The 25,064-nt window shown below is 38.2% G+C and overlaps 1 protein-coding gene across 8 annotated transcripts in view; it reads left to right on the forward strand.

Annotated features, from left to right (window-relative positions):
• LOC111874244 (calpain-A) overlaps positions 1-23,037 on the forward strand; it is a 218,810-nt gene extending 195,773 nt beyond the window's left edge. For 6 of the 8 annotated variants that reach the window (XM_023869579.2, XM_023869584.2, XM_023869580.2 and 3 more), the window contains 5 exons: positions 561-696; positions 10,739-10,840; positions 20,055-20,182; positions 20,571-20,766; positions 22,421-23,037. In XM_023869579.2, the coding sequence (XP_023725347.1) occupies positions 561-696; positions 10,739-10,840; positions 20,055-20,182; positions 20,571-20,766; positions 22,421-22,506 (648 nt within the window). In that variant the 3' untranslated portion in view covers positions 22,507-23,037. The remainder of the gene's footprint in view (positions 1-560; positions 697-10,738; positions 10,841-20,054; positions 20,183-20,570; positions 20,767-22,420) is intronic. The other 2 variants (XM_023869583.2, XM_023869585.2) reach the window with 1 other exon arrangement.
• Positions 23,038-25,064: the final 2,027 nt, after the last annotated feature.

Genomic DNA, 25,064 nt, shown 5'->3' on the forward strand with positions numbered 1-25,064 from the left:
ATCTCGTTCACAACATTTTCCAGCTGGTCTGTAGGAACACGAAGACACTTGCTGCAAGAAGCTATGGTGAAACTGAATGAATGTGAAATATTTTCTGACCTTTACCTTCTCAGAGGGTTCTGACAGTAATATATACCCCCACAAAGTTTACAAGGGTTCTTTACAAACATGCACAAAAACTATCATAAATATGTCTTTGGTTGATGAGTGCCAAGAGAGCAAAGAAGGGACGAGATTGTCAAAGCGTTAAAACACGCCAACGCCAGGGAACGGCTGGCATCGTCCGGGCGTTAAAACACGCCCGCGCCAGTCAAAGAGTTAGGCTGGTGACTGGTCTTGAGTAGTGCAAACATAGTAACTGAGTAATGAATGTTGATCTGTAGAATCATAGATGAATATGTAGTATCAAAATTATTACAGTTTAGCTATTACTAATAGAACGTATTTGTATGCAGTTATTCAGGAATTAAACTATGAATATGTGAATTGATATTGTTCATGGGCAATACCTTTTGGAGAATTTAATGTGTTATAGTTTAACCTGATGCCCTATCTTGTAGGTGGTGAAACAGCCAGAACCAGAAGAAGAGAAAACACAAGACAAAGTGAAGGAGTTCTTCTGCAAGATTGCAGGAGAAGACATGGAGATTGACTGGATGGAGCTGAAAGAGATCTTGGACTATGCCATGAGGAATGGTAATGTACTATGATCACAGTAACTGAATTTCATCATGACATAACACATTTCAGGGATGCAACATGAGTCCAATCCACATAAGTACCACAACTATGTTCAATGATGTCCAACCATATACACATTGAAAAGCCATTTGGCCACAATAATTGTTTAATACTTCATCATTTAGACAGGAATTCTGTGATGGTAACAAAATTTGGTTTATTAGATACTTACAATCATTTTGAATCACAAAGAAGACTGAAATGTTAATTTGTCCTGGAGTGTCTAGAGATTAAACTAGTGCTGCTTCTTGGAGTGATATATTTAAAAACTATCTCACTGCAAGCAACCATTTTGCATGGGCTAGGTACATAACCTAAGAATAAATTCCAGGTATTTCAGCACATCCTCTGTTGATGGAAAAACAGACATAATGAAGTTCATAATATCTGGAAGAACGTCAAGTGAATTGGCATAGTGGCAATACCGCAACATTTATTCAGGAGGTCTTTGGTTTGAATCTTGGTCAGGACACTGTCTATTTGAAATGATTTTTTTTTCTTTTGTGGCTTTGCTCGGTCCTTCTGGGCAAATATTGTAGTAGTACCACATTTAGGCCATGACTGCTTTTCTACTGTTTCCAATCTGTCAGTATCCCCACTATTCAATGCTGTATTGTCTAGATACTGACAGCATCATAAAATATCCCACAAAATTAAATTACCGTATTTACGCATGTATAGGCCGCGTGCATGTATAGGCCGCGTGCGTGTATAGGCCGCAGCACAGTTTTCAGACAGAAATTATTGAAAAAATAATTTTCTTGGCATATTATTTCAGGAGTAGAAATTATTCTGAAATTTGGCAACGTTTAACATTCCTAAGTTCGCAACTAGCGAAAATAACGGTACCACTCAGAACAAAGGCATTGCGTGGGAGAGTTATAACCTTTTCGCCTTTACTTGACTTGCATGGTTAGTTCTGAGTGAAACATGGGTCGAGTAAGAGCAGGTTATACGTCTAAATTTAAACTTCAAGTGGTGCGTTACGCACAAGAACACGGATATCGAGCAGCAGGGAGAAAATTCGACGTTGACGAAGAAAATGTGCGAAGATGGATACTAAGGACAGATGCCCTTGAAAAAACGCCACAAAATCGACAATCTTTCCGCGGAAAGAAAGCTAAATTACCAGAACTTGAAAATAAACTTTTTCGATACGTGCGTAATACACGGGCGGATCGATTTTCAGTGTCTGTGGAAATTATTCAATTTGTAGGCCTCAAAATAGCGGACAGAATGAAAATTCCTCGTATTGAATTTAAGGGAAGTTATGGATGGGCAAGGCGCNGAAAATGTGCGAAGATGGATACTAAGGACAGATGCCCTTGAAAAAACGCCACAAAATCGACAATCTTTCCGCGGAAAGAAAGCTAAATTACCAGAACTTGAAAATAAACTTTTTCGATACGTGCGTAATACACGGGCGGATCGATTTTCAGTGTCTGTGGAAATTATTCAATTTGTAGGCCTCAAAATAGCGGACAGAATGAAAATTCCTCGTATTGAATTTAAGGGAAGTTATGGATGGGCAAGGCGCTTTATGGCCCGACATGATCTTGTAATTCGGCGACGGACGTCAATAGCGCAGCGCCTTCCCGACACATACCAGGAGAAACTGCTTGCATTTCAAAAACATGTCCTGAAATTAAGAAAGACGCACAACTACACCATGGGAGCTATTGGAAATGTTGATGAAACTCCTGTGTTCTTTGAAATGCCGGGTGAAAGTACAGTGAACAAAGCAGGCGAAAAAACAGTGCATGTGCGGACTGCAGGAGCAGAAAAGCAACGGTATACCATAATGCTTGGTATCACTGCTGATGGAAACAAACTACCACCATTCGTAATCTTCAAATGCAAACATTGCCGAAAGAAAAGCTTCCACTGGGAATTTTGGTGAGAGTTCAAGAAAAAGGATGGATGACAGAAGAGCTCTATCTGGATTGGTTGAAATCAGTGTGGTTTCGGCGCCCAGGCGCACTTTTACGTCAGCGGTCAATGTTAGTGGTTGACAGTTTTCGAAGCCATTTAACTGAAAATGTGAAAGTGAAGATGAGGCAGGAGAAAAGTGATATGGTTGTGATACCAGGGGGGATGACTGGCATGTTACAACCACTTGACGTGTCAATAAACCGTCCTTTCAAGTCTCATTTGCGGCGCTTTTACCGGGACTGGAGATGCGGTTCCACGGAGATGACGCCGACTGGACGATTGAAGAAACCTTCATTAAGTCAAATGTGTGAGTGGATTGTGGCTGCATGGAACACCATACCAGAAGAAATGGTTTCCAAAAGTTTTAAAGTCACATCCATTTCCAACGCAATGGACGGGACTGAAGATGACGCTGTATGGCTGACATCACCTGACAGCGAAACTTCGAGCGAGAGCGACATCGACAGTAATGAGTCAAGTGATGAACAGTAATATGGTTCAATTACCGTGGACCAACTTCAGAAAGTGTCGCATAATTTATTCATGTGATGCGAATCATGTTTGCAAGCAGAAGGGGGTCACTTTCAGCACCTGTTATAAAACACGTTAAGTTTGTGTTATCTTTTTACAGTATTCTTATAAATGTGTGCATGTACAGAAACTGATGTAAGGGTATCAGCGACACGACTGCACTCTCGCTAGCGGGGAGGGGCACAGTAGTCGCGGAGAAACGTTCCATCCGCTCTACGCTGCTGCCCCGGTTTCCTCGATCTTTGAACACTCTGTATTACTAATTATGAATATATTTTTTTTTAAATGAAGTGTGACTTCGAATATTTCGAATATAAGCCGCACCCCAGTTTTCCTTTTGAATTTTTGGCAAAAAATGTGCGGCCTATACATGCGTAAATATGGTAATTATGTCTGGAACACAGCAAAATTTCTGGCTGCTTGTGTCAGTATGTGAAATAGCTAAGAGGTGAGCTACCTCAGAACTTAATTTTATTATTCCTGGTGATATTGGCTTGTTGGTGGACTTCCACTTTACAATTTATGGTGTGTACTTTCATCTGAACTTGTGGTGGACTCACTTGAAATGTGTGTTTATGTATGCACATTTATTCTGTGTGTGCCACATATGGAATTGAACCAAATTATGTCTTGTTCACGTGAAAGGACTATCGGCCACATGGCACTGTTTAGAGGACTCTCTCTCCTGCAGGGACTGTGACCTGTGTCAAAACATGTTGGATCAGTATTCATTGCAGTTCACCCTTTTACAGTGAGCAGTTTGTAATATTCTTATTTGTTATTACAGTTTTGCTAAAATCAAATTATTTCCAACTGAAGAGAATCAGGATAGTTCAGTGAGTACAGTGATTAGTAATGGGCAGGAGCAGGAACTGAATTCTGGGTACCATCTGTCCTCCTGTTTAATTCATACTAGGGGTTCTTTCCCTAAGGGTAAGGGGCTGGAACATGAAGTTGACCAAACTACTAATCACACTTTGAGGGATTACCACCTCAACCTCAAGTACTTAAAGAACAATGACAACTCTACCTTCAATTTGTCTCCTTTTTTTTTTTTAATTCGCTTAGTTGGGGGGGGGGGTTGGAGTCCAACTGGGTCCACTTGGCATGGAGGCTGCTGATTGGCCTATTGTAGCCTGCCCCAGGTGATTATGATGTTTAAGAATTTGGTGGAATGAAGATTGGCAGAGGAAACTGAAGAACTCTGAGAAAACCCACCCCAGCGCCACTTTGTCCACCACAGATTCCACTTGACCAGACCCGGGATCAAACCTGGGCCGCCATGGTGGCAAGCCAGTGAGTAACCGCTTGAGCTATGGTGCGGCCTTAATTTGTGTCTAACATAGCAGGCTTCAGTGTGTGGCCCCTTTGATTCCATAGATGTGAAACATTGAAGTGGACAGTGTTGTGCTGATGGTTGCTTTCAAATGACTCAGTCAGTTGTTTTATAGGGGATTATGTAACCTTACATGATCAGGTGAGTTGTGTAACAAATAAGAAAAATGTAGGGATATGCAAATGCTTTTATTTTTGGACTGGTTGTCAACAGTTATGCATTCTTTGCAGGAAGTACATAAAATGAAAGCATTATTAAGAGATTGTGTCTCTTCACATATTTCATCTTTGAGACTTTTTGGTGGGTTTCATTAAAAGTTGATGTAAGTGGTCTAAAAGTTGAACATTAGCAGAGAATTTGATTTTTATTTGTATCACTCATACTTCATAAAAAGGTAAGATCAAATTATGTCTTTTTCATGAAAACTGCTCACTGTATTAAAATTCATTCATGACTTTTGACATAAATCTCATGAACATTTACGAAGTGTGTTTGAAATTTACTTTGATATGATGAATATTCTACAAGAATAAAGACAAATTATAATCTCCCTGCACATTGCCATGCCAGTGCTATTATTAACTTTTAAACAACAGACTTATATTTTCTATAAATGAGGTGATTGGATTACATAATAGTTCACGGAATAAATGTGGAATATTTACTTTCTCTTGGAACACCTAGCCACTCTTGTTTACATTATATTTGACTTGAGTTTGGATTTCAGGAAAATGTACTAGTTAATTGTCACTTTCCATTCACACAACTGGCATTTGGCCAAACAAACTTTCATTAATTTTATTGAAAAAATTTGATTTCAGTCTATTCATATTTAATGTGTCTTCCAGAGCTCTATGTACATATATATAGAATCTGTCATTGTTTATACTAGATAACAAAATAATGATAAGATATTTAATCATACAATATAAATCTGACTCGATATCACAAAGTATAAAACATACATATGCGTCTACGACAGGCTACATATAATGTATCGCTCACTATGCTAGGTAACACTATAATAAAATAAGTTGAACAGTTTGGAAAACCACTATATGTAAAACTCCTAATTTGGACTCTGAGATAAAGTTCGTTTCATGTTAGCAGCTTTTTTTCTTTTTTTAATTTAGTATTGGGACATCTGAATAAAATGTGTTTCAACAATTTTACCAGGTTCCTTAAAAGACCAAAATTAATTTCTAAGAATTTGTTTAGTACTTATCTAGTCAAAAATCTTTCAAACAAAATTTGTAACATTCAGTTACTTAAACTTCCAAAGTGTTGCACATCTGAATCTCTCACACCAAACACATCTGATTTGATGTATATGGGGAGAGTGCATTTTCTTGGGCTTCATGTATAGAAAATTCAAAGTTTGAAGCCACATTTAAGACAAAGTTAGGTGTTCACACATCACTAGCAGAGACCTTATTCTGTGTTATGACATCATAGTACTGGCATGGAGTGGCAGAAAGATTTTTATGAATGCAGACTCTGAAGCTTGCTTAGTTATGAAGATGAACATACTCTATCATTTTACTCTGGTGGCATTACTAACACTAAATCATAGAAGGTTCAGCAAAATATGATAAAAACCTTCTACTTTGTTCTAGAACATGAAAATATTTAAAATACTGCAGTCTTCTGTTACATCCTATTGTAACAGTTTTTGGCACTAACTTATGCATGCTGTTGGATGCTGCTTTATCTTGTGTTTTGTTGGCCACACCTTTTAGAGTGTGGGTGCAGTTTATGGCCAACAGCTTCATTCACATAATTTAAAGTGAAGTTCGACTCACTTAGAGCATGGGGGATTCCACATGTCATGTCTTTTGTGCAGAAGTATTGAAACTCGTTCAGATTCTCATGGTTCAACAAGCTGTTGATTAACAGTGTCAACTTGTCAACACACAGTCAGACCCAGCTGGAAATCTGTGTGTTAGATCTTCCTTCCAGGCATGCTCATTGTTGGCCAAGAGACAACTTATTTTGCTGCCAGTCTTGAAATATGGATACTGCAGTGAGGTCCCCTTAAATGCTTCTTAAGTTGTTCTCTACCCGTTGTGAGACCCTTGTATTGACTGTGGTTGAGACTGCAAGAACAATCCTGTGACATGTTCAAAATTTAGAACTTCGTGCATTTAATGGATGAAAAGTTACATTGAAAGCTTCAGGGCGCTGGTCTGAATGTTTTGACAAAGCAGCTAGCTATGCCATTCAGCTGACAATAGCTTGAAGTTCTGAACACTGCTACACAACAATGCAAATTACAGTTATGCAACATGGGTAGCACTAACATAGCTATGACACAAGCAGGACATAACAGAGTTTAATCCAATGGCAGAACCTGGTTGTTCTGTAACTCATTTTCAAGGCACTAGTCTTTATAAAATATAAGGAGAGAAGTGCTGATATACTGCACTAGATTTCTCCACCATTCACACATGACCACTGACCAAGCACACAGGTTTCGTGTGGAAAGAATTGTTCCAAGTTTTGTAATTGGATGGCAAATAAGTAAACAATGATTTGTGAAAATCTTTAAGTATGTTGAAAATGGTATAAATAAGATTCACAGTATGTGTTCCCAGAATATCTGGTGTGGTATCTTAATTCAGATGGCACCAAAATTCATTTTAGCACCTTGGAGTTCACTTTCTTCAGTTCATTTGTGGTCTGTACCTGGGTATGTCATCCACAAGATACATCCAAATCAAGCCTTGAAATTTCTCTCTCACGAGGAAATGTGTGTCGTTAGGATTGGTAACAGTCAGCATGTCTGTTTGATCAGTGTATTATGAGTAAAATTAACATTATTGTAGACTCCTGCTTGGCTAGGCACTTAGCATGATATGTCATTGTGTATCTTAGTCAGGCGTCTGTCAGAACCCGGTGTTGCAAGTATATTTATTTAACCTTGATGTATTTAACCCCAAAACTTTTCAAGGTCATATCATTCCCATCACTATTCTGCCACAATACTTTGAAGGTGTATAAGCAAATAGAAGCCTTACAGCAATGTAAGGAATGTTTGCATCTCTAAGATTGTGTTTAGCACTAGGCACACAGAGGCTCACAAAGTGTTGTGTGCTGCATGCAGTGAGGTGGTTGAGGTCTTGAAAACATGTAATCATTTCACCAAACTAAGTTAATGATGTCTGAAGCTCAAGCTGCCAGCTGAGAACGTGTGTGTGTATGCACTAACTTACAAATTAAGAGTGACTCTCACAGTGGACTTATTCTGAAGTGTCTACATGAGAATCGTGTCAAAACATGGGAGGCCATTACTAAAATTGGTCGGTCTGGCATTACTTTTCAAAGAAATAAATTAATCATTTATTTCCATGGATGAATGAACTTCTGTTTAATCACCATGTAATTTCACTATTGTAGAGCTGAGGTCTTTACCATCTTTCCAACAGTGGCATGCCAAAGGGTAAACACCCAGTGTCTTTGTTGAAGGAAAAAAAAACTGGCTTTTGTGATGCTTCCGGATGTATTGAAAAAGAGGAGAATGATATTATGAGTGGTAGAGTGTAGGGATATGGATTTGTGGGCAGAAAAATAATGAACAATTTTGGTACCATATCCTCATGAATAAGCTGTTTCTTTTGTGTCATACCAGAATATCCATCATGGTCAAAAACTGGTTAAATTTAGTTCATCACGATTGGAGCCATTACAAATGTTGGTATTCTTGATTCATCTGAGATTATGTTCCCTGTGGGACAGTGACTGTTATGATTGCCTGTCCGGTTTTCAGTGGGGTCATCCCCCTTAATGACTTAAATGAAATGAACACATAATAGGGAGGCCATGCCTGTCTGCATGCTTTAGCTCCAAAACCACCCAACAGATTTTGATAAAACATGGTATGCAGGGCCTGTATTAATGGTTACCTGTATATTTCATTTTATATCATATTGGTTCATTTAAGCCCTACTATTTTTCATGAACCATAAATACGTGTGCGATTGTCGATGACAACCACATAAATCTGTAACAGTTGTAATACTTGTATATTAAATTGTATAAATTGAATGTACAGAATAGCTGCGAAGCTATGTGGAATGTCAAAAGGTGGCTGGCCCTGAAAAGGGCGATTTGTTCCACTGTGAGTGCACTGGTAGAATTTGCTCCTTTGTAGTAGACTGTCTTTGGCGCATTGAACAGCTCATGACTCTGATGATGGATCGCTCTGAACTGAATGTGATCACTGATGATTGCAAGCTTTGGGCTCCGCCTTTTATACCATGCTTTATGGGCGGAGTGAATCTTGCAGTTTCGATTGTGAGTGCTGATTGGCTAGCGCACATGATGATGCAAAGGTGGGCTGGACAGCGAGTACTGTATAAATATGAGTGGTGGTAGCAATGTGATGTTGGCTAGGAGTTGAGTGCTGTCTGTTAGTCCTGCGAAACCGCATGTTAGTATGTGGGATGTTCCCACATACCTATAACATTAACAAATCCCTCAGCAATCACTGATCACACGACCACTGGTACATAAATCTAGTTATGAAATATAGATGTCATTAATATCTTTAACTTTTGATTGAAACGCTTTTCAGTATTTTATGTATGGAATGAAATGCAAGGTAAATATCATTATATGTCTGTGGTGTGTAGTTTCTTCGCTCTGAACTGACTCTGAGAACAGATTGATTTTCATTTGCAATAAGTGAACATCTGGAGTATGACATGAGTCCAGTAGGTGAATTCATTGTTTATATCAACTTGTGTGAACTTGCCAAGCACTGACTGACTGAATCTTGGGTTATTCACTAACGTCATTTAAACAACAGAGTTTATAGTGTCAGATTAAGTGGGTAGAAAATTATGATCTTTAGTATAAAAAGATTTGGAAGGAAATGGTTATTGTTCTGTTACAATATATTGTCCTAACATCACATGGAGACACTGATGAATACAGATCAGGAGTATAATTGATACCACTACTCCAGCATGCTCTGCCAGCAGTCACTGCAATAAGATTTGGCAACATAGTCATTTTGAAACCAGTTAGTATGAAGTTATTTCTGTTTTTGATGTTAAATGTTCCATGGTGTGCATGTGATTTCCTATCTGTTTGCTCTGTGTTAATGCTATATGTGAATCTGTTGGCCAGCTGTACTGCATTTGTGCACTGCTTTATGTGTGTGTAACTGCTTGAAACATATTGAAGCTTGTGTCTCCTTCAGTTTTAGGAAAGACAGACCCTTTAGTATCTACGTTTATTTGCCCTTATTATATGAAGGGATTGATATGTGTTCACAAGCATATTTTTCAACCAGAGAATTAGAAAATGTTCAGTTCACAATTTTTAAACGAATAATTTAATTTTTTTTTTTGAAAGAGAATTTTGCCATTTTCCATTTCTATGTAATGCTGGAGCCTTTTGTGAAGAAAAATGTTGATGTATAGGAATACCATGTAAAAAGCATGACTGTGGAGTTGGATGGTGCTCATATAAACTTTCAAGAAACTGACAAACTCTTTAACCAGCAAGCTCAATACAGTTAATCCCAAAGTGCATCTTTGGGTGATCCCTTATCATTTCAATCCAAATCACTGTGATAAACCAGTCTCCCTAAAGTCCATTGTTATCCTCTCAGTAATTCTGTATCTCCAAAGTGACTTTATCCCAAGAGGTTTTGCCACAGAAACATTCAGTATGAATTTTTATTTAATCCAAGCTATGAGTCCTGTTTGTAATCTCCTTGATTTTTCTTTGTAAAGAATACTAGGTGACTTGTATAAATAACCAAGTTCATTATTATCAGTATATAATGTCCAAAACTACAAGCATTTCATCTCGATACAAGATTTTCCTTAAAATGGAAAACAGCATAGCATTTATCATTTCTGCATTGTAACCATGTCTGAATCTCACCCAGGAGAATGGATGCCCTAATGGATGTTCATTATTTCCCTGAGTCTTGCTAGCTATCTGAAAATAGACCATGACTGCCTTCAGACACACTTTCAAGATTTTGTTAATAATCATTCTGTAATTATATGCACAATAATTCATATACTAGACACAGGATTACTAAACACATCTTCTTAACAAAAAGGGCAGAGATCCTTGGATGTTGAAGGGTCTGTCAGCATTCTGCATGTGGTGGGTTGTACAAACTTTGTGTTTGTGACTGAGGTTCCATCTGTAATTACTATTTGTTGTGATTGTTACTAGAGCTACCTGGTAGGTCTAGTTCGCAGGACTCGATCGTCAACACAATCCTTTCCGTCTTGTGTGGTGTGCTGTGTCGTGACACTCCTCTCGGCCAAACATTTGGTAAGCTGTGGCACATAGGTTAAGATACCAGTGTATGGTATGGCTTGTTAGAAGCAGCATAGGATGGCCATTTTGTTTAGAATTATGAAGGTGAGGTGAAAGATGACATGAGATACAAATTGGGATGCAACTCTGAATTGTATGGCCATCTTAAATTCACACTAATATTGAAGGGGAAGTAAACAGGAGGAAAATAAATGTAATAATTTGCGTAACATAAAAAGCCCTTATTGAAGCATGGTGAGAGGTTCAGGTCTGAACAGGAAGAATATTTTATATAGTGTGTGAGGTGTGAACCATGTCATGTGCAGTAGCTCCTCACACATGTAACAGCTATATATGACTGTGTGTACTGAAATGTTAGCCTCACAACATGTAAAGTGGGTACAAGGCCCAGGGGTGCCCATACCCATAATAAGTGCAGTAGCTAAATCTTGTCAGTGAAACTTTCTCCACATTAAGGGAAGAATGCAGACAGGTTTTTGAGAATAGCATGGTTAGGAGAGATCTTCTTAGAAAAGTAATGCTAGACTGACCACTTTTAGTAATGTCCTGCCATGTTTTGACATGATTCTCATGTAGACACTTCAGAATGAGTCCACTGTGAGAGTCACTCTTAATCTGTAAGTAAGTGCATACATGTCTACAGAACTTTATTCAGAAATAATGGGATGGAACAGGCATCTTTTGGGGAACCTAGAGATAGATGTATGGGTAATGTTAAGATGAATCTAATAGAAATGGGGTGCGAAGGTAGGATTGGATTAGTGTGGTTCAGGAAAGATTATAGTGGCAGTTCTTGGGAACACAATAATGAGTTTTTTAGTCTCATGAAATCAGAAATTTGTTAACTAGCTGAGTGACATCAGGGGACTATTTTTGCCAGGAAGTTGATAAAATGAATGCATATATGGAGATTATGGATGTCTGCTGTGTATCACTGTGTGTCACCTTTAAAGAATACGTGATAATTTGAAATGAAATTTTGTATCATGGGGGTATATATAAAATTTTGTGTGTGGGTTACCACATTTCCTTTTCCTTCTATATGTGTTATTTAAAGAGACTTTCAGGGGTTAGGCTATGTAGCAATAATGAATGTTGATTTGGAAAGGATTTGGAAATAAGTGGGCATGGCCTAATCATGGTTCTATTGCTGAATTTGGTGGGGTGGGGGGGACTGAGTAAGACCACAGAAACCTTATTCAGGATAGCCAGTGTCCCAACCAAAATTCAAACCACTATGCCAGCACACTTCGTTTTGTATATATGGTCCTGCTGTAATCCCTGCTTTACTTCATTTCATCGTTTTTTTTTAAAAACTGGCTCACCAATAAAAGGCGGGTGACACAAAATGTTGCTTTATTTAAAGTATATCTTGATACGGGGAGTTTTTAACAACACAAGGAAAAGTAATTGATGTTCACATGTATTACAGTACAATCCACACTGATTAAAACACTGGTGCAATCAGATCATCAAATCATTCGGAATATTGATTTAAAAAAAGTTGAATTTTTTAGTAAGTTTAGTTTTTCAAAAGATTTATTGTACATTTTATGCACGAACAGCAATCAGAACTCTTTGGATGTTAGACTGTACACCAGGCTTGCCATCCCTGGAGAGGTAGGTCCATCAGTACATAATGTAATGCTTCACACAAATTTAGTTTTGCTTCAAGGAAGGAAAATAATTATATTAAATTTGTAATTTTTGGGTAAATCAGTTCGGGTTAATGTGTGTTCAGATTACCAAGGTTCCAATATATCATGTATACATTCTGTGACCAATAGATTTGTATTGAGAGATTCAAACTTGCTCGAAACATATTTGGAATATGAGAATGCAGCTTAAGACATTTGTTTATATTCAGTAGTACAGAACCCTGGTATGTATATCACATGCTTTGATTGCTTAAATAGTGTAAGACTGCCATTTCAATGATGTTTTTGCTGCCAAAGCATCCAGTCTGGAGAAGGCTTCTGTTTGTGAGTGTGTCAAACTGGATGTTTATATTAATACACACACACACACACACACACAGGTACTGTTCTATTAAAGCTGCCCCATGTAAACCACTGTTGCAGAAATGCCCTCAGATTTGAGAGGGCTACCCCTACTTTGTAGGAGGAGAGTTGTGGTAATCAGACAGCTTTGAGCCAGGCTCAAAGGATTCAGTGTGGCATTTAAACATATCGGACAATAGGACATTTTTTTAATTTGAGTGAACTGCTAGAATGCTATATAAATTCCTATGTCTTATGGCTTGAAGATATATCAGGACAGCATATTAGCGGGCTGAAGTGTGCCTAGTGCAAAGTGACCTTCTTCAGAATCTCACCACTCATTGTAAAGCTAATGTGCTTTGGCTGTTTTGTCAAGCAGTGCCTCTTGCTGATTTGGAATACTGTTTAGATTATTTTCTAGATAAGTCAGCAGTAGTGGGAGGATCAGTGGGTCATTTTGGTGCTCCAGTGCTGTGCTGTCCTGTGCACAGTATGGATAGTTGAGCATGTGTTGCATGAAAATATGTAATTCTGAGATTTTCATTTATCATAAGCATTGAATTAAACGTGATAAATTATACCATAACCATAAATGCAGGGGACCTGAAAGACATTTAGGACCTTTGAAAAGTGAGAAAATTAGGCATATATGAATGGAAGATGAGCAAATACTTTCTTTTAGTATGCTGTTCGCTTGTTCCACACTGTTGTTTTGTATGGTAAGTACTTGTGAATTTATGTTTTAAGTATTTGCAATAATGTTCCCAAATTCATCCCCTAAAATCTGGAATCATCTTATATTCCAGAAAATGAGGCAAGTACTCAAACTGAGTCCATATTGCATCATATGTCATCACAGCATTCCAGATCGTTAAGTGGTTCATACATTCTTTTTGGCACTAAGATTCTCTTAAGAAAGCTGGGTTTGCATTATATTTTGATGTATTAAATTTGGCTCAATACAGTACACAGTGTTGTTCATGGAATGCTTCGTTTTGAAGTTTTCCAGTGTTCCCATGAACAGGGCATGGGACTGTGTTATGTGTCTGCCCACTGATTAAAAGAAGGAAAATGAAATTTACAATGTTTCATCCAGCTTGTATAAGCATATATAAATGTTCACTGTGTACCATTACACAAACTTTGTATGTGTAAGATATAACCAGTTCCAGGATATGTTTCAAGTCATAGAAAGGACATAAATCGTAGCCTGAAAAATAAGAATTCCACAGTAAGAACCTTTCTGCTATCCCCACATGTTTGAAGAGCTGAAAATACTGACTAGTATGGCTATCTACTGCAATAAGTAGGTTCTAAAGGTTCCTGATGATGGTGTATAATACTTAGGATTACTGGGTTTTTGGACTTCGTCCATTGCCCAGAATCATACAGAACACAACATTTTGGTAACTGGATCTGTTTCCATCCTCAGATGAGGGTTTGGGAGACACCTGCTCTATTGGGTCTGTTAGAAAAAGTTAACCTCAATCAGTGGTCCAGTGAGGACTGTACATATTTTCTGAAAGCCTGTTAACCAAATCAGGGGGTTCATGATACAAGTGATGATATCTTAGAATCAAGGAAATACTATATATTATGATACTTTCATTATTTTAATGTATGATTTTGTATGCGTCTATGTATTGGCAAGTAATTCCTTTAATATTTTCATTTTATACAGATGAAAGATGGATTGAACTAGAAACAGAATTAAAAATTAGTTAATAATCTTTACTGAGAGCAGGGATAGCGTAGTTCGTATAGCGATTGGCAGCAGGCTGGAAGACCAAGGGCTCAGGGTTTGAGTCCTTGTAGAGTAAAGAATTTTCACTTGTCCCCGGCGTCCAGATCAGCTCTGGGGTCCACCCAACCTCCTGTCCAATGGGTACTGGGGTCTCTTTCCCGGGTGTAAAGCGGCCAGAACATGAAGCTGACCGCTCACCTCCAGCTAGTGCCGAAGTCAAGAAAATTTGTATCTGTACATCCACTCCCCCATATGCCTTCATGGTGTAGCGCTTAATTAGTTAAACACAGGGACAACTTTACCTTTTTAATAGTCTTTACTGAATTATACTCTTTACAGTTTTGGGTGGTTTTTATATGATATGTGTAATTTCCATCTGATGATGGTTATTTAGTGACTGAAACTGACTGTGGAACAGACTGTGTCGTAGAGAATTATTGTTTTTGTGATGGTATGGAATGACCATTTATATGGTCCTTATCATTTGAAATGCCTGTATCCTTTTATTGGTGTAATGGATAAATATTTCCACAACAAATCAAGTCCATATAGCAAAATTGCAGAACCAAATAATACAAGGGAGCGCAAGTAAATAGGTCACAAATGGATATAACATGTAGAACATGTGATATTCAAACCTGGAAAACAACTCCCGACATATCCTCCACCAACACTGATACACTTGTCCCATCACTTTACCAGTGCTTCAAAACCCGCATCATAAAAGTCTTTTGACTCTTGTCTGAACCACTGCTGCACCCCTGTCTCAAAGTCTTCATCATCAGCAAAATGTCTGCCACCAAGGTGGTTTTTAGTGGACTAAACAGATGGAAGTTACTGGGGGCCACATCTGGGCTGTAAGACAGGTGTTCATGAAATTCCGACTGTAGATCTTGAATTTTCTCCTGGGTTGCTTGGGCTGCATGGGGTCTGGCATTGTCATGATGAAGCAGCACCCCTCTTGCCAATTGGTCTGGATGTTTTCTGCGAATTGCATCTGAAAGCTTGAACAGAACTTCACAGTACTTGTATGATGCAGAAATGATATTTTCACCATGCTTCTGAAAATGGGATAACAGTACTCCCTGAGAATCCCAAAACACGGCAAGCATAACCTTCCCAGCTGATTGCTTAGCCTTAGCCTTATACTTGGAACTTTTTGATTGAAAGAGAACTGAGATGTTTCCATCACACTGAAGCACGCTTTGATTCGGCTTGATAGTGAAGCACCCATGATTTGTTCCCAGTAACAATCCTGTTAAGCATACTCATATCTTCTCCTTCATCTGCATACCATGAGAGATGTTGTGAGGACAGACCAATTCGGTTAGTTTTTTCTTGATCCTTCAGTTCTCTGGGCACTCACTGTGCACACATTTTACAAAACTTCAATTTATTATGCATTATGATGTATGATAAACCCTGGAATTATCCTATTGTAGAAAACACTGTCTGTTGTTATCCTCCTGTCAGCTCAATACAACTCTTCCACCTTCTGCACAGTTGCATCTGTCACAGTCTTAAGAGGTCTACTTGGTCGGGCATTATCTGTGACTTTTGAACATCCTTGAGAGACTACCTTGACTCAGATGTGAACTGCTTTGCGCAACATACACTATGCGCCGTAAACAGGAAGCATTTCTGTATGAATATCCTTTGCGCTGAGTCCTTTTTCCCACAAAGACAGCAGAACACTGCTTTTCGATGACATAATCCTAAAGCACGTTGTCATCTTGACTACTGAAACCAGCCTCTGAACATGCGCATGTGTGTCTGCTACATAGACTGCCATGAGGCTGGACTGTGCTGTTACCCAGTGATACCTATAGAAAACCTACTGCATCCATTACAGCTGTTTTACTTCTGTTTGTGACCTATTTTCTGACTCTTCCTCTCAGTTTGACTACCACAGCTGTTTCCTCTGTCACTAAATAATGCTGTTACTCATGCTTCTGTAGAATTTTGTGCTCTTGAGAGTATACAGACTGGTAGGTTAGGTGACTAGGATATTGTATGTGTATATACTACCACAGTCAATAAGTTCGTGGAATGGCTGCAAAGCCAATTTCCTGTCAGTATGTTTGAGCAATGTTTTTGGCAGCTATATAGCGTTGACAGACTTACATAGTGGCCAACGGCAATTATTTTGAGGGTCGATGTGGATCTGTGTAAGTGTATATGAATACCTTGTGATATGATGCGATAAAACGACATTCCATGAACTTAATGACTCTACCATGTGTAGTAGTCATACAGCAGTCCAAAAGTTGGGCAAGCAATTTCATTTGATTAACAGTGTTTTATTATTGCTACAGTGGAAATCCATCAGTTTGAATAGTCCAGTTATTTTATAGTGGCTGCTGATTTTCAGCTGTTCTAAAAACTTCGTCAAGTCCACTCCTACAAACTTACCTCCCTTGGATAGCATGGGTCAGTTTGCAGATAACCACATACGAGAGAGCTGAGCATGGTGATGCCAGTGACAAAGCAGTGGCCAGTCAGAAGTCTAGCAATGCACTATTAAAAATTGCATCATACTACTTCAGTAAATCACATTGTAATTGGAGGTTTTTAATATATGCCATACCTGTGTCATGCTATCATTACCACTCTTACATCTCCTTCACCCTTATGCAGGCCAGAGGTTTTCATAGAATAACAGAGCTGTATGCAACACCATACATCTGTTTCTTTTGCTTCAGTTGCCTTTATGTTTACTTTGGGTTCATGTTACAAACAATCTGTGATATGTAGAAAGAATGAATGAATGAATGAATGAATGAATGAGTGAGGGGTGGGCCATAATATTCTGGACCTTGCACTGTGACCATTAATGATCTGTGCTTCCCCTTTGATTATCCCTTTATTAATCCTACACTTTGAACGAAATGTAGGACTTTGTTTATGGGGGCATCATAGTAGTCACTTGGTTCTATAAAGGACTGGCCGAGGTGGCAAATCTGATATAGGGTATGGCCTCACAGTCACATAGGATATGTGTGGCTGATTCATTGTCTTCTAGGCACGTTTCATAAGTGGGGTCATCTGTCTATCCCATTTTGAAAAGTCCTTTTAGGTGACAGTGTCCTGTGAGTAGTTCTACCACCCATCTTAATTGGTCTTAACTTCAACAGATATTTCCTTCTTCTGACAGAGGTCCCTGGTACAAGTCCCTTTTGCCTGTTTGAGTCCAGTTGTGGATTCCAAATGTTTTTTTTTGTGATTTCTGTTCATCTAGTCCCTGACTGCTTTCATGGCAACTCCAATTGAAATGCTGCAAGCTGGTTCAAGTCCCATGAATGGATGTTTAGATCCTGTTCTTGCCAGCTGATCTGCCATTTTTACCAACAATACCCTTATGATCTTGCGCCCATATTAGTTGAATATATATGTTTGGCCACTTGTATGAGGCATTGGTGGCAGTCCTGGACCAGTTTTTAGGTGATCTGGTGTTTACCAAGTTCTTTAATTGCAGCTTCACTGTCTGACAGAATATAGATGTTCCTATTTTTATAGTTTGTATCTAGATTCTCAACTGGGCATGCCTTAGTAGCTTACATTTGTTCCTGAAATACTGTTGTGTACTGTTCAAGGCTAAGCTAAGTTTCCGCCTTGTCCCATAGCAATACACCCTAGCTGCAGTGCCTCTTTTTTTGTCTTTGAACCATTTGTATACCAGATTGGTTCCCCCTTTCTGTTGGGATGAAACCCCTTTTTCCATTCAATACTATCAGGGAATCTTTATCATAGACATATCTCGGTATCATTTTATTAAACTCCCATCTGTAGGATTGATTCCTTTTTCATGTCCTGAGTCATGTATGCATGTCCAGAACCTTCAGATTTGGGTTTCCATTGACCATTGCAACATAGTCTGTAATTTCATACCTTGGCCTCAGCTTCCACTTGCAGGTGTAGTGGGAGGAGTCTAAGGAGGACTTCTGTTGTGGTTGTTTGAGCTGTTCTCATTGCTTCTATAATTGTGGTATGAAGAAAATGAACTGTAGATCATTTATTGACTCCATACCTACCACACGTATTTGCTTTTAACCAAATTATGAGTTATTATGTAATGTCATGTGAAAATTATGGGGAAGGAAGTGGTTGCAGCTTGTTTCAAACAAAACTTTGTAAAAAAACCCCAGGCAGAATAAAATGTGACCCTGCTAAGGCTCAGCCATGTCTGTGAGTGTACAGTTCAGTGCTGATTTAACAAGGTAAACGAAGAACAAAGGTGTAGCAACTAATGAAAAGGAGAAAAGGTTAGGGCATCATACTTGTAATGAAATGACACATGGAGGCAGCGTAGTTTGTGAAAGTTCTGTCATCATGTTGAATTATATATGTTATTGCTAACAAGGTGTAATTGATGATGTAGTTTGAATTCCTTGATCTTGTTAGGTAGTTAAGTCAGTCAAACTCAGATGTATCACGTATGGGTGGAAAGAACAGCAGTGTACAAAATTTTGATTCAAAAACCTTTTGGAGACCACTTGGGAAACTGAACAGTAGATTGGAAAAGAATATTAAAATGCATCCTAAGGAAATGAGCTGTGAAAATTAGTCAGCTCAAGATTAAGTCTAATGGCAGGCTTTTGTGAACATGATGTTGAACCTTTAAGTGTCATCCTAACTAAAGATGTTTTAAGCAGTTGAATAAGTGTGAAATGCTGAAGGAAGACCCTCTTCTGTTTAGCCAGTTGGTTGGAATATTTATGTTGCTGGTCAACAGTTCAGTCAATTTGTCCACAAAATGTGGAGTTCTATGCTAATCTTTTTCCCATGGTCCCTTTAATTTCATGCAACCATATAGACTGTATAAATATGCCCCTTTAGCTTTTTGATGTCTCTCTCTCTGCATATAAACATGAGAACCACAGAATATATTTTCATGACATATGATATTGGAGTTCTATTAAACTTTGTTAACCTGTTTCATTTGTTTTTAAAATCAGACAATAACCGATACTTTACACACATTTCTGAGCTCATCATGAACATAACTTGTGAAGTGTTTTATTGGAGTGAAACATTTTCGAGAAATTACATTTTCTCCAGAAGTGTTGTGTGTTTTATGATAATTAAATGAAAGGAAGAAATATTGCAGGGTTGTTATACTATGCATACATTTTCTAACTTGTTCAAGTTTCTCTCAGTATTTATCAGATAGTGCAGCAGCATGCACTTTCATACAACTGAAATATTGTATTATTTTGCATGAATATTGCTAAATTTATTCATATGCATATATGTATTTAATGCAAAATGTATGTCCTGAGAATTATGATCAAAGCTTGTCTCAGGAAGTGTCATACCGAATGTATTTGCAGGTGAAGTCACACATCTCAGGCAGTGTTAACTTTCTGTAAATATGCATAAATGTCATAAAAAGTTGTACATTCAGATTATTGTCATTTCTCCTACTTTTACACAATATAATATTTTTTTTCTGTTGCCTGAACAGAAACGAAGAAAGAAGGCTTCTCGAAGGATGTGTGCCGAAGTATGGTTGCCATGATGGATGTGGACCGGTCTGGCAAACTTGGCTTTGAGGAATTTAAAGCCCTATGGGTTGACATTCGGCACTGGAAGGTAAAATCACAAGCAAGAAAATTTCAGGTTCCTCTATTTTGAAATAACAGTGACCAGAATACAAGTCAGGCCCCGTAATTGTGTTTTATGTTGAAGGTTTGATTTGGGCCCTCGTTTTATGATAAATGATTAAATTTTGTCATAAAAGATGCAGCAAAATTAGGAATATACAATAATCTAAGCCTGCAACTTCATTGTTTGAATATTAGACTGGAAACAAACAAGCAAGAAGAGAGTTCATAGGTATGCAAAACAAAGGTGACTGTGACGTCTGCAGCCAATTAATTCCATCATTTATTTTTTCTTTGTTTTCTTCAGGTTTTCCCAATTACATAGATGCACCATTTTCATACCCTACAATGACCTCATACTGTTGACAATATTTCAGGCCGTGTTCAAGTTATACGACAAAGATGACTCTGGCTGTCTGAGTGCCTTTGAGCTACGTCAGGCCCTTAACTCAGCTGGATATCGCCTTAACAACCACATTCTCAACATCCTTGCACATCGTTATAGTACCAAGAATGGCATGATCACATTTGATGACTTCATGATGTGTGCTGTCAGGCTGAAGACCATGATTGGTGAGTTGAGCCTGGTCTGTACTGGATAATAGACAGGCTGAAAAACCATATGCATGATTATTTTATTTTCTAAACCCTAAACCAGGAGAAAAAGTGTTCAATTTTACTTGTATCCACTTATAAAGTAACTGACTTTGTAACACTGGCTGGTGATGTTTCTAATTCGTAAATTGGGGGGGGGGTGAGCAAGAGCTAAGTGCATATTTTTATCCATCTGTTTAAAAATACTAATGAAATTGTTTAGTTATAACAGTTATCTCACAGTGATTAAAAGGTGTATTAAGAAGGAATGCCTTTGTTACTGTAAGTTATGGGGGCACATGGCAGCATAGTTGGTTGAGGCACTATGCTACAAGCTGGAAGATCGTGGGTTCAAGTCCCGATGAAGTCACTGAATTTTTTTCAATTGACCTAATCCTTCCAGCCGCACTATGGCCCTGGGGTCGACTCAGCCTCTAACAGAACTGAGTAAAGTAAAAAGTAAAGCTATCCCTGTAACAGGCCGTGAAGGCCCATATGGTTGTGAGACATAGATGGTCCCACATTATCTAGACAGTTGGCTGAAAGATGGCAGTAAGGTTGTCAGTCTTACGTGCCGGCTGCACTTTACTCCCCAGGAAAATTATTTAGTTAATTCCTGGTACTCATTTCTGTTAGAGGCTGAGTCAACCCCAGGGCCCTAGTGCAGCTGGAAGGATTAGGTCAGTTGAAAAAATCCAATGACTTCATCGGGACTTGAACCCGCAACCTTCTGGCTTGTAGCATAGTGCCTCAACCAACTATGCTACCGCATGCCCCAACAGAAATGAGTACTTGGAATTAATTAAATAGTATTCCTGGGGAGTAAAACATGGCTGGTGTGTAAGGTTGACCACCTTACCACCATCTTTGAACCAATTGTCTTAGATAATGTGTGACCCTCAACATCTCACAGACCTATGGGCCTTCACGGCCTGTTACAGGGATAGCTTTACTTTTTTACTTTACTGTAAGTTATAAAAAGAATTTCAGAGAACAGAAATATTTATTCTTGTTCCTCTATTCAGAAAAGAAAAAAAATATGAAAGTGTCAGGATTTGTAATATTGGCCACAGTTTGCTTCAAAATAATGTTCACAAAACATTTCTCTTATAAACAGCAGAATCTGAGGCAACAAATTTAAAAACAAAACTTTAAATTCACAAGTGTGCTTCAAGAATGGAAGTTTCGAGGTTTGGTGCAGGCTAATTGCAATTTTGGTGTAATTAGTTTTTATATTCATGGAGCTCTGTAACACCTGAACAGAAGTGAGACTTTGAAAAATAAAACTGTTTATTTTTAACAACATGAAAACAAATGTTGTGATATCAGGTGGTTGAAATATGTTGTAACACATTTAATAAATGGAAATTTGTGCATTTTCTTCCCCTTAATTTATTACCATCAAACAAGATGTTAGTTTGGGTGTATCTAGGCCTTTATTTACACTATAGTTATAGTTAGTGTTATACTGAATATGTCACTTAGATGGGGGATAAAAATCTTGTTGGGAGGCAACCACAAAGAGGACTGGAAAGGAGATGAAATAGTTGTAGATTGTAAGGATGGGTCCTGATTTCAAGTGACAGGATACAATGTTTAATGTTTTAAACAAAAATTTCCTCCTGTGTTACAGATATCTTCCGTGAGAAAGATACTGACAACACCAACACAGCGACATTCACAATGGAGGAATGGGTGGAGAAAACACTGTACTCATAAAGTGTTATGATGGGCCTGCCATATTCTAGTAATCACTAATTCCATGTAGAGACAGATAAGATATGTGCTGTAGGATATATTATGTGTTAAACAGAAGCAAATGAATTTAAGTTGCTAAGTTGCCTAACCTCTGAAGTCACAAAGGTCCCCAGTTCATGTTACAGTTATATTTAATTTTTTTTTTCTGCTGATACATTATCATCATTGCCAGAAGTTCTGAGTTGACAGTCACCCTAGTAAATGCTGGCTGGTAAATATAAAAATTAATAATTGGTGAGAATATGAAATTAGGAAATTACTGCTCTTGGAATTTATTACTTTTTTGTAAATTCGAACAAATACTAAACATTTAACAGATCATAAGTACATTATAGAAATACTATCATTAGACAGACCCCATGCAGTCATCCTGCATCTACAATTTATAGACTGAACCCTCACAGAATATGCAGCTAGAGAGTTGTTATGACTGAATGAAGTTGGGTTCTGGGAGTACAGCAGATTGAAAGTACAACAGCTCAGTCAGGCTTTGACTACAGTGTGCAGAATGTCTGTGGAAAGTTTCCCAGTCTCCTGTTCAGCAGGTATCAAATGTGAAACTAACTAACGGAGCGGAGCCCTTCTTGAGAAGCTGCCAATTGTGCAGCTACCCGAGAATTTCCCATCATTTTATGGAACATGAAGGTTCATTATCGTGTTCACAAGAGCCCTGTACTTGTCCCTATCCAGAGCCAGATCAGTCCAATCCATACCATCTGATCCTGTCTCTCTGAGATTCATCTACACCTTGGTCTTCCTAAGTGGTCTCTTTCCTTCTGTCTTTCCCACCAGTATCTTATGTGCATTCCTCTTCTCCCCCATTCAGGAAATATGACCTGTCCAAGTTATGAAGCTCCTTATTATGCAGTTTTCTCCAACCTCCAAAAGGTATACTTTTCAACTTTGCAGTAGAAGTTTCAGCCTCAAAAGGGCTAGGATCAGATACTAATGGCTCAGCTATATGTATTTCTATCTCCCTAACATCACTGATCCTATGTACATTCAGTAACTGAGAGAGATAGTTCTTCCACCTGTTCAAAATATTGTGCAAATCTGCAAGCAGATCACAATTCTCATCCATCACTAAGTTATTTCTAAGTTGGCAACCCTCTTAAAGTCATTTATTCCTCTATAGAGGTCTGCAATGTTCTTGTTCTTACTGTTTATTGTAAGCTTATTAATTTTCTTTCAAATATTCCTTCCTCATATTCCTGAAATGCCTTCTGGTTTAACGTCTTATATTGGTCATATTATCCCTATTTATTTTGCTTGGATCCTGTAACCATTGCAATTTGTCTTACTTTATTATATTTAAGCATCCTGTTGCACTCACACAATATATATGAGACAAACTCCGTCTTAAGTGCAACAATTTTATTGTAGACTACAATAAAATTGTTGCACTTAAGACGGAGTTTGTCTCATATATATTGTGTGAGTGCAACAGGATGCTTAAATATAATAAAGTAAGACAAATTGCAATGGTTACAGGATCCAAGCAAAATAAATAGGGATAATATGACCAATATNTATTTTTATATTTCTTTAGCCTGGGTCGTTTATTCAGAGGATCTGCCCAGGTCCGAGGCTTTGTGTGCATTTTCGTAACAAGCTTATTTTTTATGGTGAGGAGTTGTTAGCCCCATGCTCAACCCACAAGCTTAAGGACCACACCTTGTTGGCTGTCTGTGACTGCTTATTCAGCATATTGATAGCTTCCCTCCATACCCAGAGGGCGCCTCCTCCATCCACAACCTGAGGACACCATGCTGTGGTAACAAGGGACCCACTTAACATGGGGTGAAACTAACTACTTATTTTAAAAGTGCATGGGCCATGTGTTTATTTTGTATCTTTCTCTGATGCAAGAGCAGGCAACAGGAGAGTCAAGAAAATAATGCGCTTTTGAAGTTTGCAAATGGTCAGTAATTAACTTCATGATGTGAATTTGCATTTATTCTCTGGTCTGAATTTTGTGTACATGTTTGATTGTTAAACATATGAAGCAAATGTTGAAACATATTCCTCTGTGACATACATAATATATGTTGGAGCTTAAGAAACAGTCCACTCTTCACTGATTCCAATATATAAAACAAGATCGACTGATGATGAGGTTCAGCTGTTTGATCAGAATGAGAACTCTTGACAGAAATATAGAGAAAGTGGGCTGTCAGAATTATGAAATGTTAATGAAGTTTGTTGATGCTGCAAATTAATGATTATTATGAGAAGCATGGTGGATAAGCTACCTCGTAGGCTTATGTGCCTGCTACTATTTGACATCCTTCCAACTATTGTTAGAATTTGTAAGTTTTTGTGGATAACATGTTTTCAAGATCTGTAAAATTTAATTTCTCCAGTTACTGTGAAGGAAGGGACCATGGTGAGAGCACCAGTTCTTCCCTCAGTCAGTATTGCAAGGTAGTCCTCCAAAGTGGCACCATCAGCTACAGAAACAGAATGCCTCATATTGTAGATTCCCATCTGTTGACATTTCAGCTGTTTGTATTCCACTT

Source organism: Cryptotermes secundus, unplaced genomic scaffold (assembly GCF_002891405.2).
Source record: "Cryptotermes secundus unplaced genomic scaffold, Csec_1.0 scaffold1171, whole genome shotgun sequence".
Lineage (NCBI taxonomy): Eukaryota > Metazoa > Arthropoda > Insecta > Blattodea > Kalotermitidae > Cryptotermes > Cryptotermes secundus.